Here is an 18,546-nt window from a genome sequence, read left to right on the forward strand (position 1 = left end):
TCTTCCATGGTTTCTGCCAGTATTATGGGGCATGAAACTGGAATATGCGTAGGGTACAGGTGGCTGCTTGAAGCTTGAGTGGGTGATTTCGACCACAGCCATTGTATTGTGACAACTGCACACAGGGGTGAATTTTCTTAAAACTCTTGCATTAAATTAGCTCTAAAATTATGCATTATCATTTTCTTGATATAATGAACAACATTATTTATAGATATATAATAAATGCACAGTCTCTGATTGCGGAATGTACGGGCACGTGCAGCTCTTGTGGTGTCCGGCGGTCCGTGAAGGCAGCAGCGGTCCTGTGAGCAGCTTCCTCCTCCTGTCAGCGCCATTGTGTGTCAGAGTCTCCGGCAGCTCGGACGGTTCGTGTTTCTGCAGCTGACAGGACTTTAAATCGCCCTCCATGTTTCTCCCTCTCTCTCCGGCCCTCCTGCACACGGTAAGACGACGTTTCCACCTTTTCTTCAGGCAGCGAGACAGGCGAGCTGAGGAGACGCGTCAAAGGACGGCGCCAGTGTTTGTAATGAATTATAGACGCGGCGGAGGGCTGCTGGTCTCCGTGCTGCTGGGCTGGAGCGGGGCGCCTGGCTGGGGAAAGTTTTCCTGTTAAATGTTAAATATCGCTCGTCGCTCGCGGCTCCTCCATTCACCCTGTATCCCGACCTGTATCCCGCCCTGCCGAACACTCAGTCCGGCTTCACAGCGGAGGCAGCGGTCGCCACTTTTCACTTCACCGCCGCGGAGGAAAGTCTGCCCCATAAACTTTTTTTTTAAAACCCCAAATACACCGAGAGTCCCGCTGAAACACTCGCTGCCCCTGGCCCACGCTGTTTCAACACAGCGGGTCGTCTTATTGTCCTTCAGCTGCAGCAGTGAAGCTCTTCTGCCTTTAACAAGTGATTTCCAAATGACATAGAAAGACCTAAATGTGTGGAAATCCTCCTCCGTGCACCGAGAGTCCAGTGGTGCTGGAGGCTGCACATCTGCAGACAGGGTCCTGTGTCAACAGCACAGAGAAGAGGGACTTCATATTCCCATTAATGCACATTTGCAGGGACACATAGTGTATTTAAAAAAAACCTGTAATAATAATTAGGAATGTTCTTTTACATGAAATAGATCCCGAAGCTTGCAGAAGGGTGTTATAGTGAAATGTGTGAAGTGACTTGCTCTCCAGTGTTTGGGACCATCTCAGCTATTGTGGTGAGTGGAGGGGGGGCTCTGTTTCATAACAAGCACCACAAACACAGCCACGCCCCCCCCCCCCCCCCCCCCCCACACACACACACTCTGCACACTCTGTGCTGCCATCCACAAGCTGCTCGGAGGTCACCACAGAGCAGCTTGTGGACCAGCACCCGCCGTACGGGAGCCAGGGCAGAGCACCCAGCATAAAAGACAGATGTGAGGCAGAGTTACACAGCTGGGCCTCCACTGGAGATGAGCAGATAACCACAGTGGCTAACCCTAACCCTAACCCCTCAGGTGTCCAGGAGACATTCAAAAGGTTTAAATGTCACTGATTCGTTTAGAGTTTAGGATAACATTTCCAATTAGAGACATAGTAATACGTTTTAGTAATCGATAGATAGATAGATAGATAGATACTGCATTTAAGACTTACAGAGGTAAAGTAAAAGGCAGTGCAAATAGCTAATAGTAATATATAAACAAAATGGAAACAACATTCTTCCTTTAGTTTTAAGATGCAGCCCTTTTATTATTCAAAATATTCCCACCTCGCAGCTATTAGTTTCAGACTCAATAAATCAACATTGAGCTTGGAGGGAAATTGTAGAATTTGGACACACTACAACAAAATAAATACATATGAAGATGTATTGGAAAGTATGGGAGAGGGGACGGCTGCAGGCTAATATGGTCAAGGCTTGAATTTACAGTGAAAAGCAAGTTCTGTTGGCTGTGGCAGGTTCCTATACAGTATACTGCATACCTCCAGTTTCTGAATACCTGGATGAAGCTCCTAGTGCAGCCGCATGGCTGCACCTGCAGTAACCAGGTTTGTACTGCAATGATAAGGATTATTCTTAAGTAATAAGGGTGCTGGCTGCAGTTAGAATGATGACACTTTCAGCACTGGAGCCGGTGCTGCCGTTCAAGATGGGCACTGTGGTAATAAGTCGGATGCTGCTGTTGGTAGAGTACATGCTGCAGTAATAAGGCAAATCCTGCAGTAATAAGATGGGTAAGACTGTGCACTCCAGATATATTGAGGATGTGGATTCCTGTAGCTCTGTCACTGGAAGTGTCAGGCTGGGCTATAGTGGAGGCTCGGTGAAGAGAGTGGAAAAGTCACCTGCATGTGGACACGTCTGCTGACCTAATTCTGCTCGCTTCTTCTGCATTTTATTTATAGATGAGAGAGAGAGAGAGAGAGAGAGAGAGAGAGAGAGAGAGAGAGAGAGAGAGAGAGAGAGATTTTTGGGGCTGTGCCTTTAAGTAACAGCACCTTTAATCCCTAAGAACAAGTCTTTAAACACCTGTCACCTCGCTCTGTTGGGATTGACTCATAGTGTTTGCTGAACTGGCTGTACAGAAATGTTGTGCTTGTTTGAGCACACATTCCCAGTCGCCTTGTTCCCTTAGCTAAATAACAGCACTATTATAATTCTTAAATGAATGATCATATCAATTTTACATAATTTTAGTTTTGCTTTAGCTCGAGGTCCTAGTGAAAGTTAGTAGATTGTCCTGAGAGGTTTTTCTAGTTTTGTTAAAGAGGTTCGACTAAATATCAACTACAAATGTAAGGGTTTACATGTCAGTTACTTGTTTCTTCGTTCCTGACCTTTGCCCTCACTTACCCTCACACTGCTCATAATGAGAGTGTGTTGAGTCTGCTCCCCCATCAACAAAATGAGGATTGCTCTTTAGAAATGAATTATGATTCATCAAACCTAAGGAACAAACTCCTTCGGTTTTGTTTTATGTCTCTGATCCACCCAGGGCTTGGTCGGTCATGCCAGAGTCCGGTTATTAATGAGATACTACGTGTTACGCAGTTGGAACTGTAGTGTTTTGTAACCAGTCCTGTTATTATGTAAGAGATTGTAGTGAATTGCCTGTCTGATAACCAACTGACCTTGTCATGTGAGCGTTTTTGATCACTACAGGGGAAAACACCCACACACAAACACACACACACACACACACACACAGACATTCACACACAAACACACAAACACACACACACACACACACACACACACACACATTTGTAGTTTGCACACACTTGTTTCCTGCCACATGATTGACTTGGTTATTTTGGTTTGGACACTTTTTTTTTTTTGCAATATCTAAATAAAAGTTTTTTAAAGATAAATTAAACCGTTTGTGTTCAAGTAGACAGCTAATTTCTGGGGTATATCACAACTTGTGTAGTTAAAACTAATAGTAATCTAAACTATGATGTAGCTCATATTTATTTTTAACTTTTTAACTATTTTATTTTACCTTTAATTTTACTTTAAAACTTTGGCTGCAAAAGTGCTTGAACTCACTTGAGAAAAATAACCCAACACATTAATTGAACTCTATTCACTATCACCAGATCTCCTATCATAATTTCCCTTTTTATACCACATACATCACTTCTGATTTGTTTTATTTAAACATCTTGAACAGTTTCGCGGTGTCCTGTCCAGGTCTCAGGCTTTTGACTACCACAGACACACACTGGGATGTGCAGCTGTTGGAAAAGTCACATACCCTGCATTTTCCTGCGCTTGATAAAGACCAAGATTTCTTCAGTGAAAAAACGACTGGTGAGGTGCGGATGGTGATTTTTGTTGATTAAATCTGGTTGTGGTACCTCTGATGCCAAGCTGAAAGCTCTACAAATGTCTTAAAATAGTTTTATTGCTAGTTTTTCAGTCGACAGAGCTGTAGTACGAACAGCAGTGGTAGAAATAGTAGAAGTGACTATCATGATAGTGTTACTGTATCTTAAGTTATTTGTGGAAGCGTAGCTGATATTTACTGTAGTGGATCTGATCCTGCAAACACTACAACTCATTTCTTCCTCTAGGTTTGTCTGCTCAGGGTTTTCTAGTTCTACATTATGTATGTGTGTCACACACACACACACACACAGACAGACACACACACACACAAGCACACACACACAGAGTGACTCTGGCAATGTCGTCCTCATGTGCAGGGCTGGATGCATTACAGTGTTGAGGAACAGTCAGTCATTCGGAGATCCAGTCATGACTGAGCCGCGAGTCGGCCGCTGTGCGCCCTCCTGCACATGTGAGGGCTGAATTAAGCGTACGACACAGTATTGGGTTCGCCTGCCTGCAGCAGTGCAGTGCGTAGTGTGTGTCCACACTTTGTGCATCCAGAGAACCTGAAATAGCCCGATGTAGAGGTGAGGGGGAGGGGTGGATGTGCAGCTCAGGCATGGAAACCAGCGTATCCGGTTACAGGATCATAATATCACTGCAGAGTCCATCCACTAGCACTGCACTATCACACAACACACACAACACACACAACACACACAACACACACAACACACACAACACACACAACACACACAACACACACAACACACACACACTAAAGGCAGCTCCTGGAGTAATATGCTCAGCCCACATGTCTGAAGTGTGGTTGCAGGCACAGTTGGCAGGTATTAGCACACTATGGCCTGTGGTTGGATCCTGGTGTTTTTATTATGAGGATATTTGGTGTTGTTTTTGACTTTGGGCAAGTGTTTATTTTGAGAAATGTTCTTTCCTATGTATATATTGATATTGTTTCTTATTTTTGATTGATTCTTGTATGAGAAAAGAAAGACAAAATTCTGCTGAAACGTTTCACAAAATGTCTGAATTATTATGACACATTTTAAATTATAGGTCGATAAAAAACTTTATTAAATGTAAACCTTGTTCAGTTGGAGCTATCAGCCTCTGATATGATGCAGGTTGAATAAGTAATAGTTTCTATTGTACAAACTGAATTGCCAGTATTTGAAGGTAATGACGGTTTGGTTAAAAAGCTCTATTGTGAACTTATATCTAAAAATATCAGTATTAGCACTGACCTTCAAAAACTGCAGGTTGGTTGGTTTCTGGCTATATTCCCTGGCTTTTTCGTCTTGAAGGTCTCAATAGGCTTTTTCCAACATAAAGCTCATGGAAAACCTTTTGAAAAAAAGGTAATTTTAAGACACTAGTTTGTGAGACAGTTGACAGCAGTGCGTTAAGTCACAGTGACCTTGAGTGATGACTTTGGCTCTATTTTAGAGCGTGGTCCTTCTTCGCTGCTCTGCGTTTTTTGCTTGACTCATTTATTATTCTTTCTTTGACTCTTCTTCTCCTGGTGTGATCATCTCTAGACATGGCTCATATGGTGTAGGACGGCTCTGGGCCTGTGAACTTTGACAGTCAGTGAAAGGAGGTGGGAGGGTGAGAGCCTAAGACCTGAGTCAGGATGAAAAAGAAAAGATAGAAAGGAGAAATGTATGAGGAGAAGAGGAGAAGAGGTTGAGGAGAAGGAAAGGGAAGAGGAGGATAATGAAGTGGAATGTAAGGGGTGGGGCACCTCTGGTATGTTAGCCCCGCTCTGTCTCTCTCTCTCTCTCTCTCTCTCTCTCTCTCTCTCTCTCTCTCTCTCTCTCTCTCTCTCTTTCTCTCTCTCTTTCTCTCTCTCTCTCTCTCTCTCTCTCTCTCTCTCTCTCTCTCTCTCTCTCTCTCTCTCTCTCTCTGTGTGTGTGTGGTGCCATGAGTCAGTGAGTCAGACATGTGCAGCTGCTTCAGCTCTCAATCACACACCCGCAAACTGCTTTGAAAGTAACTCTGTTAAGTAACTCTGTTGCTCACTCTTTGATTCTCTGTTTCTCTCTCTCTCGTCATTTTCCTAGACGTGCCATACACTGCTGAAAAGAAACCTACAGATTATTTATATTAACGTACATGTAAATTCATTTTTTAATCCAGTTTTCTAGCACCAAAGAAGTGCGGAAAGTCGTGGTTCTTCTATAGGTTTGAATCTTTGTAGCTCACATTTAGCACTGAGGGGTTTCTGCTCTGCACCTCTCAGAGGTTAGCTCTCAATAAGACAATACAGGCAAGGCTGCCATCTCTTCCTTGGTTATGAATATGATGGGGGAAAAAACTATCAATAACTCAGGTAACTGGTGCCAGGATTTGCTCATTAAGACATGCACCCATGTCCCTTTTTTCTTTCCTGTGTGTCCAGGCTGAACTCATAACTCTAAACAACAACATGAAATTGGCACAAACACCAAATATTCAGAATTTATGCCTAAAAATATATTTTTTGAATTTCTTGATTGACCCATTGATGTTTGATCCTAGGCTTTAAATTGTTGTTCTGCTTTGAGCCAAATACTCATCTGAAAACATTATAAAATGCATTTTGATTGAGCCACAGAAGCAGGAAATGATGAAGTTGAAATATCTATGAAGAATGTGGAGGCCATGATCTACAGGCTGTGTAAAACAGTATGAAAACGTGTTTTAAAAGTACATGTCCTATGCTATATAACCAAGGCGCTATATTGTTTTGTATTTGCTTTATTCTTATTGCAGTTGAACTATCCATCAATTGGTAATGTTTTAATACACAAAGGGAGATTTATGGGTTTTATTCCTCAACATGTATGTACGTTGCGTAATTAACAGGTTTTTATTTAATTCATCCTGTATTTAACTATTAAGATATAATATGTCTTCTATCAGAGAGTCCCGGTAACGGTTATGCACCTATGAAGTAAAAACAAAAAAAGGCAGGGAAAACACTAACTAAAACATTCTCCAAAAAATCATCCAAACTTCTGTACTGGGATCTCTTTCTTCTTCCTTCTAATTGACCTGCATACCTTTTATATGTCAATTGAATGATTTAACAGACCTGCACCATATATGAGCAAGTTCCAAAAGTTTGGGTTAAAAAGCAGTTGGTTTTCAGTGCCTTGCTCATAGGCAGCGTAGCAGCAGTTTTATTTCAATGGGTGGAGAGTGTTGCTCATTCACCTCCCACCTCTTCCAGACCAATCTCTCACCTAGTCCTCCACTTCCTCCTCTCACTTCTCCTCCTCCCTGTCTTCCTCTTCCTCCTCTTCCTCCACCCCCCCCCCCCCCCCCCCGCCCCTCTTCTCCCCCATCCCATTCTTTGTCATCTCTTTGGGTGAATTCCCAGCTGACACTGTTTGTCATGGCAACCAACCAGTCGTGGTGACTGGGCCTGCAGCTCACACTTCCTGTGTGTGTGTGTGTGTATGAGGAGAGGCATGCGCGGTGTGTGTGTATGAGGACACGCATGCGTGGTGCGTGTGTGTTGTTGTATGTGTGTGAGTGTAGACAGCGACTGGCTGCATGAGCCTGTCAGCCTGGATTAGAGTACAACTCACTGCAGCGATTCTTTCTTTCTTCTCTCTCTCTCTTCTCTTCACCTCCAGATAGTTTGATCTGTAGCGGCATCTATTATTTCACTATTGGAATATATTCATATATTATAAGAGAAACTGAGACCTTGTCACCATCTCTCTCTCCCTCTCTCTCTCACACACACACACAGTACTACAACCCCCCCCCCCCCCCCCCAAACCAACCACCACCACCCCCCTGCCCCACCCCTTCACCATGTAAGTCAATGGGCTATTCCAATAATATGGCAGGAGAGGAGGAGGGGGGGCTGGGCTTTAAATCTGGCCTATGATCCTGTGGTACAGCAGGGAGCGCTGCTATTACATAACTTGGTGTGTGTGTGTCTGAGTGTGGTGGTATGTGTGTGGCAAGGTTCCCAATGCAGCTGCTTTCGGTTTCAATGTATGTTTTTTTAAATCCCCTGTTGCAGTAAGCTTGTGGCGTTTAAGCAGATTCTTGAATACCCACGGTTAAGCTGCTACTGGGTTTCAGTCTGAAAACATTACTGGTGAATAAACGGTATCTGTGGTTGAGTGAGATGACACGGATCATCTAATGATGGGGGGGGGGGGGGGGGGGGGGGGTGTTGTAGGTCATACAAAACCAATCAGTTGAATAATTTTTTTTATAATGTCTTCTAAGTCCATTGACAAATCAACTCTTGTCTCCTGTATTTTTCCAGATACATGTTCGGTAAAGGTGCGAAGCGGAAGCTGGACGAGGATGAAGAGGGGCTGGAAGGCAAAACGCTGGAGGTGGCGGTGGCGGGAGGGGGACTCAGCCTCTGCCCAGAGGGCCTGTCTAAGGTGTCCTACACCCTGCAGCGCCAGACCATCTTCAACATCTCGCTGATGAAGCTGTACAGCCAGAGGCCGCTTGGCGAGCCCAGCCTGGAGCGCCGTGTCCTTATCAACAACATGTTGCGACGCATCCAGGATGAACTCAAGCAGGAGGGTTCACTGCGGCCACTACTCCTGCCACCGTCACCGCCACCTGACGACCCCATGGATGAGGGCTTCCGTGATGCTCCGCCCTCCTTTGGTGTTTTATCAGCGACAGCAGCAGCACAGGTATCCCAGCCTTCTGTGTTGTTGATGCCGGCAATCGCTCCACCGCCTTCACCCCACCCAATGGTGCCTCCCAACTGCCAGGCGTCCCAGGCATGCCCCAGCCGTGCAGAGACTTGTCTTGCCCCTCTGGAAGCCTGCCTCACTCCAGCCTCGTTACTGGAGGAGGATGGAGGAGATTCAACCTTTTGTGCTCCATCCCCACCAACTCCTCCTCTGTCGCCTCCCCTAGCGCAGTGTCCCACATTACCTTTGGCACTTCTGAGCCCGGTTTCCCCCCATGTCACTGTGCCTGTCTTGTCCAGTGACAGTTTCCCCTCCACGCTGGGTGACATAGAGTTGGGTCCTCCCACAGCCATAACAAGGACAGCAGCAGCTAATACTACAACCGTGACTACCTCCCCAGCTCCCACGCCACTCACCCGGCCCTCCCAGTTAGCACCTCTTTCCCCATCCAGAGACTGCAGGACCATGGGCTATAAACCAGAGGCAGCTAGCGTCTTGCTAGCTGAAGCTCGCTGCACCGAGCTCCGGCCCATGGACAATCTGCCCACACTGCCCCCTGGTGGCTTAGTAGACATTTCCTCTTGTCCCTCCTCACCTCCTTCCTCTGCCTCACCCTCGGGGTTTCTCTCAGACTTGGCGCTGGACGATGTCCTGTTTGCCGACATTGACACGTCCATGTATGACTTTGACCCCTGTACAACAACGGGGGGCAGTGGGCGTGGCGGCAAGCGGCGGCCTTGCCAAACTGTCACCGGTGGTGACGACAGACGACCTCCTCAAATCGCTTTCGTCACCATACAGCGGCTCCGCCCCGCAGGTTTCAGCCAATCAGCCTTTTAAAATAGATCTGACAGAACTGGACCACATCATGGAGGTGTTGGTGGGGTCGTGACTCATAGACACCAACACGTCAGAAACACACAAACGGTTTGATCTGGAAAACAGACTGGAATGAAAAGTTGTGATCGCTTTTGGGGCCGTCTTGGTCGTTTTTATGTTTGTCTTTTTTAAACTTTGTTCAAAGATCGGTAATTGTAAACATCGATTGTGATGTCACTTTGTACTACTTTGACAACTACTACTACTACACAACACTGTGCATGCACTGTGCTCGCTTTTCCAAATATGGAAATGAAGTAACTGGGAAACAAAGACACAAATAAGTTTGTATTTCTGTACTTGTGAGGACCTCCATTGACTCCTTTCATTCCCTAACTCTAATTTCAACCTAATCCTAGTTCCAATCTTTAACGTGAACCTAAGCCTTAACCCCACAGAGTAACTGTAAATAGAGAAAATATAGAGGACTGTCACATTGTCCTCATTTTCGAGGACTCTCCAGTCATTATATCCTTGTGAGGACCTTTACGTCTCACAGGTAAAGAAATACAAGTGAACACACACACACACACTGAATCCATGGCTTTTAGCAGACGAGTGCCTTTCAGAATGACCACTTATTCAATTCCTGTTTTTTACAGTATTTTTTTCTTTTCTAGTCTTTTCACTTTATCAGCCTCGCGAGGTCACTCCTCGATGTTCTTTTAAATTATTGTATTGTATTAAAACTATAATTAAGGAGGGCAATTTTTAACGATCAAATAATAATAATTTAATCTTTATCTTATTGCAGATGCTATGTTTTATTGGTTAAGCAAGCATAAAAAACGTTTTATGAGAAAGACCTTGTTTTACCAGTGTGCTACATTACATATTAACTCTGCTTTTTAATTACGCTTTGGGATTAGCTCTTAAATACATTGCCTAGTTGTTCGTTAAACTGTTGGTTGAAGGAGAGGTTCTTGTATGAATTCAGTTCAGGACCTTTTTCTTTTATCGGCAGCCACATATAACTGTGCTGGATGCTATTTTACATGAGCTCGGCATATGGGTTAGTTATCATGCTTCAGTTACAGCAGAATTCAAATGAGCTACACCCACAGGAAAGCTGGATGTGTTGACATTGGAAGCAGGGCAGCGCCAGAGAGGACTCTTCCCTCCCAGTCACATGTAGATGTCCTGAAAAGTGGAACCTAAGCACACACTGTAGGCTCTTAACACATGTTCAGTCTGGACCCAAGACAAAACAGCGAGCACAGATTGCAGGGGAAGTCACAGTTGCTCCAGGGTGACTCTGTATAATTTATCAGAATCACACAAAGAAAGTTGAATATTTGAGGGGAAAATGCCTTATTCCTGGTTTGGGTCTCATGGAATTAGGATCATGAGTGACAGACAAATTACAGCACAGTATACAGTATTACACACACGCTGTATATGCAGAGTATGTTTACAGCTCCTCTGTTCTTTGTGAACCCCAGTGCTGAGGTTGACCGCAGAGCTCATGGATGATTTAAACACATACGATAGCAGGAGGACTAAATCTGTCTCGTAAATAATTTTCCACTAAAGTAGGAAACTTAAACAACAACAAAGCAAAAGAGTCTAAACACAACCTCCCCTGCACACAGCCGTATGCATGATATTTAGAATATAATGACTAAATGTGATGGCAAAGTCCAGCATCGCGAATATTGGTCTCCTTACAATCCTAAAGTCTCTGAGAATGAATTCTTTACCAGGCAAATACTGTGTCCACGATTGAACCTTTTCTTTGGTACACTATCAGTTGAAACTGAAACTCCTCTTCACACACATTTCCTTACTCGAGTCACATGTGGATATTGGCTGTGTTGCTTACTGGATAAAAATGCTTGGAGGTGCTTGTTGGGCAGATGCAAAAGGCTGAGAACTGCTGTGTCACCCAAGGCCCCGATCTGATGCCGCGCTGTCTTTTTTTTCGTGGAAGCCAACACTTAAAAAAAAAAAAAGAGCAATGCAGAGTTTTTTTTTCCTACTGTTGCTAGGCAACCATCAAATCACCTGTCTTAAGCAAAACGGATTTTGTTGTGAAGTAAACTCACAGATCTGTGCATGCTATCTAAATGTATAAGCAACATGCAGAGGATACTTGCTCCGGCTCCTATAAAGGATGATAGGCTATTTTTAAATAATTTGCTCGGCACAAGGAAACAAATCAGAAACGATCAGTGGGGCTAGATGGGGCACAGAATCCCCAGCTGCTCCAGGAGCTCCGCTGGTGATGGTTGCTTCACAGATTATTTTAGCATGAGTGTGGGGATATTTGACAGTCTGCTGTCAATCGCTACAATATGTTCAGAAATGTCTTGCAGCTTGTAGAATAATGACGTTAAAAGTGGGCTGATTTTGGCTTAACTCGAACCACAAGCTTTATGCAACCAATACCATTTCAACAGTTAAAATAAATTAAAACAACTCACTTGAAATCTTAAGCACAGCACCAACCCTTCTCCTCACCTGCCTGGAGCATCTGGCCACAGCCACCTCTAGTTTCTCCTCCATCAATGTTGTTTCCAATCAAAGGCATGCAGTTCTAGATTGATCAGATTGGACAACAGGGGAAAACGCTAATAAGACTGATGACCTTCATTTAAAATGAACAGATCTCCAGCCCCACTAAAAGCATTTATTTGTGTGTGTGAATAGCAGTGTCACAAACACCTTAGCATCAGAATAGCTGTATGTTGACTCTAAGAAAAGGCATGGAGTGGACACAGGCAATTGCAATTCGCAGATGGAAAGTATTCTTTTCAAAGTGAAAGCTGTTGCAGAACCACAAGATAGTTCAGATTTGAACTTTAAAGTGTTTTTTTAAGTTTCTACAGCGAAACAAAAAGTATGCAATATTTGACATCAATTAATCAGTGCAATCAGATTTTAACCAATAGGCTAAAAATTGACCCTGGGATTCTTTTATTCATGTTCAGTGCATTTCAGTTGTTTGTGCAATATTTGTGCAAAATAGTGTCTTTTGAAAGCTGCATTCATTGATATTTTTGTGCCATTTCAACATGTATTACCACTTATGTTACCATATATTGCTTGTTATCTAATACACATTAATGTTAATTTATTCTCATGTCTCTTGCCACCTGATAACGTATATTAACTTTCCTTTTTGCTCCTTTGTGGTCTCCACCAACTCCTGAAGGAAACACTAGCTGGTACATGAATGTTCCACTATGCCCAACAGCTAATCTCTAGATTTACCTGCAATTTGTTGCTTTAGTGAGTTTATCAGAGCTTTTTCAATAAAAGCAACGTTTTGATATGAATATAAACATATTAATGAATGCAGCTTTAATGTGCACATTGCATCTACATTTATTCGACATCCACAGCAATATAAGAAAAATTCACGGTATACTGACACAACGCATGGTCCTGAAAAGCAGGGTTTCTCACCAACAGTTTTTAATTTTACGTCGTAAAATATTAAGTGACTATTAAACACAAGAAACCCTCAGCACCTCTGTGTCTCTCAGCACAGCCTTTCCATGATGAAAAACAGTCTGATAATGGTATTTCTAGCAGAGGTCCCAGCTGGTGGGACTCAGTGTTGCTAATGGGACAGAATGTGTTATCTGCATTACAGCCTGACTCATCTTCCTGTGGCAGCCAACAGCAGTGAGGCTTTAAACTCAAACAGTGGAGGATCATTGGTTCCCAGAGGTGTGACACTTGACCTCAGCTCGTATGTATATGACCTGCAATGGAACTGAATTCGGAGTGTGTGGGCCGAGCAGACAGCAGCACCAACTCATGTTGTTTATAGACGACTGTGTCTTGTTTCTTTCACTATGTTTGAATTTTGGAGTGCTTGTTTTTTTCTTTTTGTCAATGAAGTTATTTATTCATATTGTTTTTTCTTTTCTTTTCTGTGTATATATATTTATTTTGGATGTGAAGTGAACATTTGGATTGTAAATGCGTGTACAGAATGTGTGGTAGGAATGTACTTCAGATAGGATGTATCTGAGTGTGGAATTATGGGTGGAAGCCATTTTTTTTATATACATAGGTAGTTATATTATCTAGTTTGTTTGTTTTGTTTGTTGCTACGTTATTGATAATTTTTTTGTGGGTCGTCAGCCACAACTTTTTACATCTTTTTGTACTCTTTTATTTTTTTTTTTTGGTTCAACATTTTTTCCAGTTGAAGGCGAACAGTTAATGCAGCAATACTCAAAAACCCGTTTCCAACCTTCAGATGTCAAGACTTCAAAGCCTGTCATAGACGCTTCAATGCCAAAAGTAATGTACATAGTATGAACAACATTCGAGCTCCTGAGACTTTTTTGATCAGTGTTTGTTACCGAACCTGTTGAGTCAGCCGCAGAAGACTGAGCGCGGTCGAGGCTGACTCTCTACAAAGGCTGTATTTTACACAGACCTCAGAGCTGTGCCTTTTTCTATGCAATAGAACACAGAGAGAGAGAAATTATCAGCTGATCACTGTATTGGCATCCAGAGGTCGACTGGGTATATGTATATCTAGTCAACATTTGAATCCTGATATATACGTGTATATATGAGATAAATGGACAGCTGTCTGTGAATTTAAAACAGTCTTACTTTTGTAGTTTTATATATATATATATATATATATGTATATATATACATATATATATATATGTATATATATACAATAAACTGTAAAAAGAGCAAAAGTCTTGTGTCGTTTCACTTTCTAATATTGTTTGACAGTTTTTCTTATTTCATGTGCATTTACACAAACACAGTGTCATTCAAATTAAATTAGCTGAGGTTAGTTTGTGCTTATCATACTATCATCTGCAACTTTGACAGAATAATCTCAACACTCCATATCTATTTGCTTAGTTTATTTTCACCATCATGTGACCAAATTTTCATACTTACGTAATGCAAAACATCCCTTACACAACAACTCGTTAAAAACTGAATTGATGATATTCATATTGTGTGCTTTTATAGCTCAGCAGATAGATAGATAGATAGATAGATGAATCGGTACCATCTCATTTAGAATGTGAGAAAAAAATAATGGATAGTAAAATATTATCTTAAAGGGACAGTTCACCAAAAAATGGAAAATTCACTCATTAACCTCTCACTGCTATGCAGATGGAGGGGTGGGTGAAGTGTTTCACTTTTGGAGTTTCAGGGGTAAACAGGGTTGCTGGCAAATTCCATACAATCAAAGTAACTAGTGACCAATTCTTTAAAGGTAAAAAAAAAAGTGTCCGGAAGCCCTGACAATCAAATTCAACTCGAAACAATGGATAATGAGGGAATTTTTATTTTTAGGTGAACTATCCCTTTAATTTTGAAATTCAGCGGTTTGACCAAAGCAGATCTCTACAGTCTGTTAGATCATGTGCGCCTTCTGGGACTGTTTTGAGGAGGATGTTTCTCAGGTGTAATGGAATTTGTTCAGCTTTTTATTATACATTACACTAAGTATAGAATCAATGATAACAGGTGGTTGTATGCAGTATATGTGAACTAATATTTTAATATAATTGATTATGAAATTATTGCTTAAGTTAAGATAAAGAACTGATAATCATCTCACAACTGCATCATTATGTAAAAATTTAGTTGTTTAAAAAAAAACCTAAAAAAAGATTTTCAGCTTGTTTTGGCTCCAGCCTCCTGTGACCCTTAAAGGTTAAGTGGTGTAGAGTACAGATGGATGACAGATGGATGAATGCTCAGCATCTGAGAATAATCATGTTTTCTTTTACTTTATGGAAATTCATGTTCACACGCTTCTCAGAACATGTTACTAGGTGACCATTTTCTAGGCCTCTAGAGCACCTTAAGGTTTGTAGTACAAACTGTGCACACATATCCCCTGAGATACTGACCACAGGGGGCAGAGCAGCCATGCAGCGTCTGAACAGATCACAGAAACCTCAATTACATCTGCAGGGCAGAGCACCGTAGCTCCCACCAGACGAGACAGGCTCTCTCCTACCACCCGAGCTCAGAGTGCATTACACCTGATGCCCTGTCCCGTCGCCTAAAAACACGATCCCTTCACCCTGCACCCTTCACCTGGGAGCAGCCTCTTTGTCCCAGCTCCTCTCCTCTCTGAGCGTCTCCTTAAAGACTTTTCCTCGAGACTGACATGTTATTCAGGTGCGACTCTCACCCTGTCCCTCACCTGTCAACACTTCTGCTGCTCCAGCGTGGGGCCTGATGTTCAGGAGCTTGAGGCTGTCTGTCCCGTCTGATCCCAGCACAAGGTTTCTCATCAGGTCCTGGCTGGGTATTTGAAGGGTGTCGTCTGCAATGATAAAACCCATAGAAAATATCATCTCGCAGTTTTACTGAGTGGTTCACACTCAATTTTCTTATACTGTTCTTTTCAGGTGCAGCAGGTAGCTGTGGTCCCGATCTGATAAACCTGCTGTAAACAACCTGCTCAGCACCACATCACAGGAGGGTAAACATAATTACTAGAGCTTTGAATAAATCCATATTATGTTATGTACAATTTCAAACAATCTACACTAAATACTACAATAAGCATCAGCCGCCTGATTCAATCTAAATGTCAACTCAGCTTACAGACAGACGGAGAGACTGACAGACAGACAGACACACAGACACACAGACAGACAGACCGACAGACAGACAGACAGACATAGATAGATAGATAGATAGATAGATAGATAGATAGATAGGTGGGTGGGTTATTGGATGGATAGAAAGATGATATAAAGATAGATAGACAGATAGATAAATAGACAGACAGACAGACACAGATGGACAGATAGATACTGTAGATACAAACATACAAACATACATACACACAGATAAATAGACAGACAGAGAGAAAGACAGACAGACAGACAGAAAGAAAGAGATATAGACGGACAGATAGACGGACTGATAGATAGATAGATAGATAGATAGATAGATAGATAGATAGATAGATAGACAGATAGATAGATAGATAGATAGATCAGCTTCCCCTTTTCGACTCATCTGATCATTTTTTCCGAGTGTTAAATCCTCACACATTGTAGTTGCAGGGTTCATCCATACACAGCATGTGGCAACTGATCCACAGGTTTCTGCGGCATCAGTCTGAATCAGAGTTGTTACTGCAGAGAACAGGGAGGATGTTTTTGCAGAGCGGCATCCCATCCATCACATCAGGGTCATCAGGGTGGATCACACTGACTGGATCAGATCTGATCTTTATTAGATGTTGGTACCAGCTCCACTATAGAGCACAGCCTGTGTCTTTTTCCCTCCTTCTAGTTCACAGCGGCACAGGGCCAACATTTGCCACTGTTAAACAGCCACGACTCCTGATCCGCCGGCCGGGGTTATTTCCAGCATTCAGGCCACACAGCTGTGAGGGGAAGGGGGACAGTCTGTCTCTATTGGCGGAGGGAGGGAAAGTTTAGCTCAACTTAGCAACAGAGGAGCTGAGGTCACTGAGGACAACACAGATGACAGCAACAGAGGCAACGAGACAGAGAGCTGCTTCTCTCCATGTCTGTCGTCTAGGTACTGCTCCTAATTTGGATTATACAGCGATTCTCATTTAAACATGACAGTCCCTTGAGTGTTCTTCCATGAAACACTCATATATTCCTGTACGATAATCTTAGAAACTGCCTTAAAGGTACGAACATGTATGTGAAGATTTAATTCCAACGATATGAATTGACAACATAAAAAACATTTACAAATACAAAATCAAAAATGTTTGTTAAGACTGGAACATACATTACACATAATGCAGCTTGACCACTGAGAGTCCACTGAAAAACCTGTGAAACAGACTTTGGTGGCTAAAACCCCCAAAGATCCCTTTTACATCCTGACTCCTCTGCTTTTTGTCACTTCTGGGCGTCCAAAAGGTTTTTTATTTGATCAAATCGGCCCTAATCTTAGGAACAGTTAAAATCATTTAATTTCAATTTGGTATTTGATACTACTTCTACTTCTACTTCTACTACTACTACTACTAAAAATAACAATAATAATAATAATAAATAAGAAGAGGACTGAGAGGTATAAACCCCCTAGCCCAAAATATGATGATAATGATGATGATTAATTAAAAGTTATGATAATAATAATATTATTGTTGTTATTATCATGATAAACTTTACGTATACAACATATTTCACTCAAAAAGAGGCAAAGTGATGCAAGAAATAGGAACATTAAAAAAGAGTTCTAGCAGAGTTTCTTCTTTTGAGCTGTTTTTCTACCCATGTGTTACAGTTTTTTTCAGTCGCTAACAAGCGTTTTTCTAAACAGTAGTCACATTTTCAAAACTCTAAACACGATTAGCAAAACATCGGTCCTTTGTGGCCATACCATTCACACATTTCATGTTGTTTTCACACAATATGCAGTCAGTGAACACATTTATATAATGCTTACATTTTCTTAACAGACAAGCTATACCTCCAAACACAATTATGGATTGTTTTTGTATTATTTACAAATGTTAACACACAACATCCCACAATTGCAAACACAATATTCCAAACCTTAGATACAGTATAAAAACCTCTGCTTCTGTAATACAGTAATATCAGTTCTAAAACAATATATCTCAGCTGATAATAAACAAACAATTGAATAATTGACACACAGCTGATGTATGTTGGGTATATTGGGTCAACCACAGCTGATTCCACTCTGGCTTAGAATCAATGGCATTACTAAAAGGAGGACTTTGAGGAGTGATGTTTTTGGAAACAGAAACCGAAAAAGATGTCTGGACGAGGAAGAGTTAGAGCAAGGGGCCCAGGGAGAAGAGCAGGCCCAGTGAGAGGAGCAGTGAGAGGTGTAGTAGTGAGAGGAGCAGGAGTAGTGAGAGGAGCAGGTCCAGGGAGAAGAGCAGGCCTAAGGAGAGGGCAAGGTAGAGGTATAAGAATGCGTGGTGGTGGCATTCTAAGGGCTACAAGGGCAGTGGTGAGTGATGGAATTCGTGCCACTATCATTGACCATGTGATAAACCACGGTCTTTCACTAAGGGAGGCTGGTGAAAGAGTACAGCCCAATTTGGGGCGGTCAACAGTTGCGTCAATTATACGCATCTTTCAACAAACCAACAGGTAAGTTTGCATTTTACATGGATTGTTTCTATTCTCACTTGACATGTCAATGAGGCCATACAGTAATGCATATGTTGATTTTTTTTTTGT

At 42.3% G+C, this 18,546-nt stretch overlaps 1 protein-coding gene across 1 annotated transcript; it reads left to right on the forward strand.

The window, feature by feature from the left end:
* Positions 1-332: 332 nt before the first annotated feature.
* sertad2b (SERTA domain containing 2b) lies at positions 333-9,638 on the forward strand. Its single transcript, XM_053435762.1, is given in 3 exon segments — positions 333-445; positions 8,107-9,213; positions 9,215-9,638. Coding segments are annotated over 2 exon segments (1,278 nt in total). The 5' UTR covers positions 333-445; positions 8,107-8,110; the 3' UTR covers positions 9,390-9,638.
* Positions 9,639-18,546: the final 8,908 nt, after the last annotated feature.

The sequence above is a fragment of the Pleuronectes platessa genome, chromosome 12 (genome assembly GCF_947347685.1).
Source record: "Pleuronectes platessa chromosome 12, fPlePla1.1, whole genome shotgun sequence".
Taxonomy (NCBI): Eukaryota; Metazoa; Chordata; class Actinopteri; order Pleuronectiformes; family Pleuronectidae; genus Pleuronectes; species Pleuronectes platessa.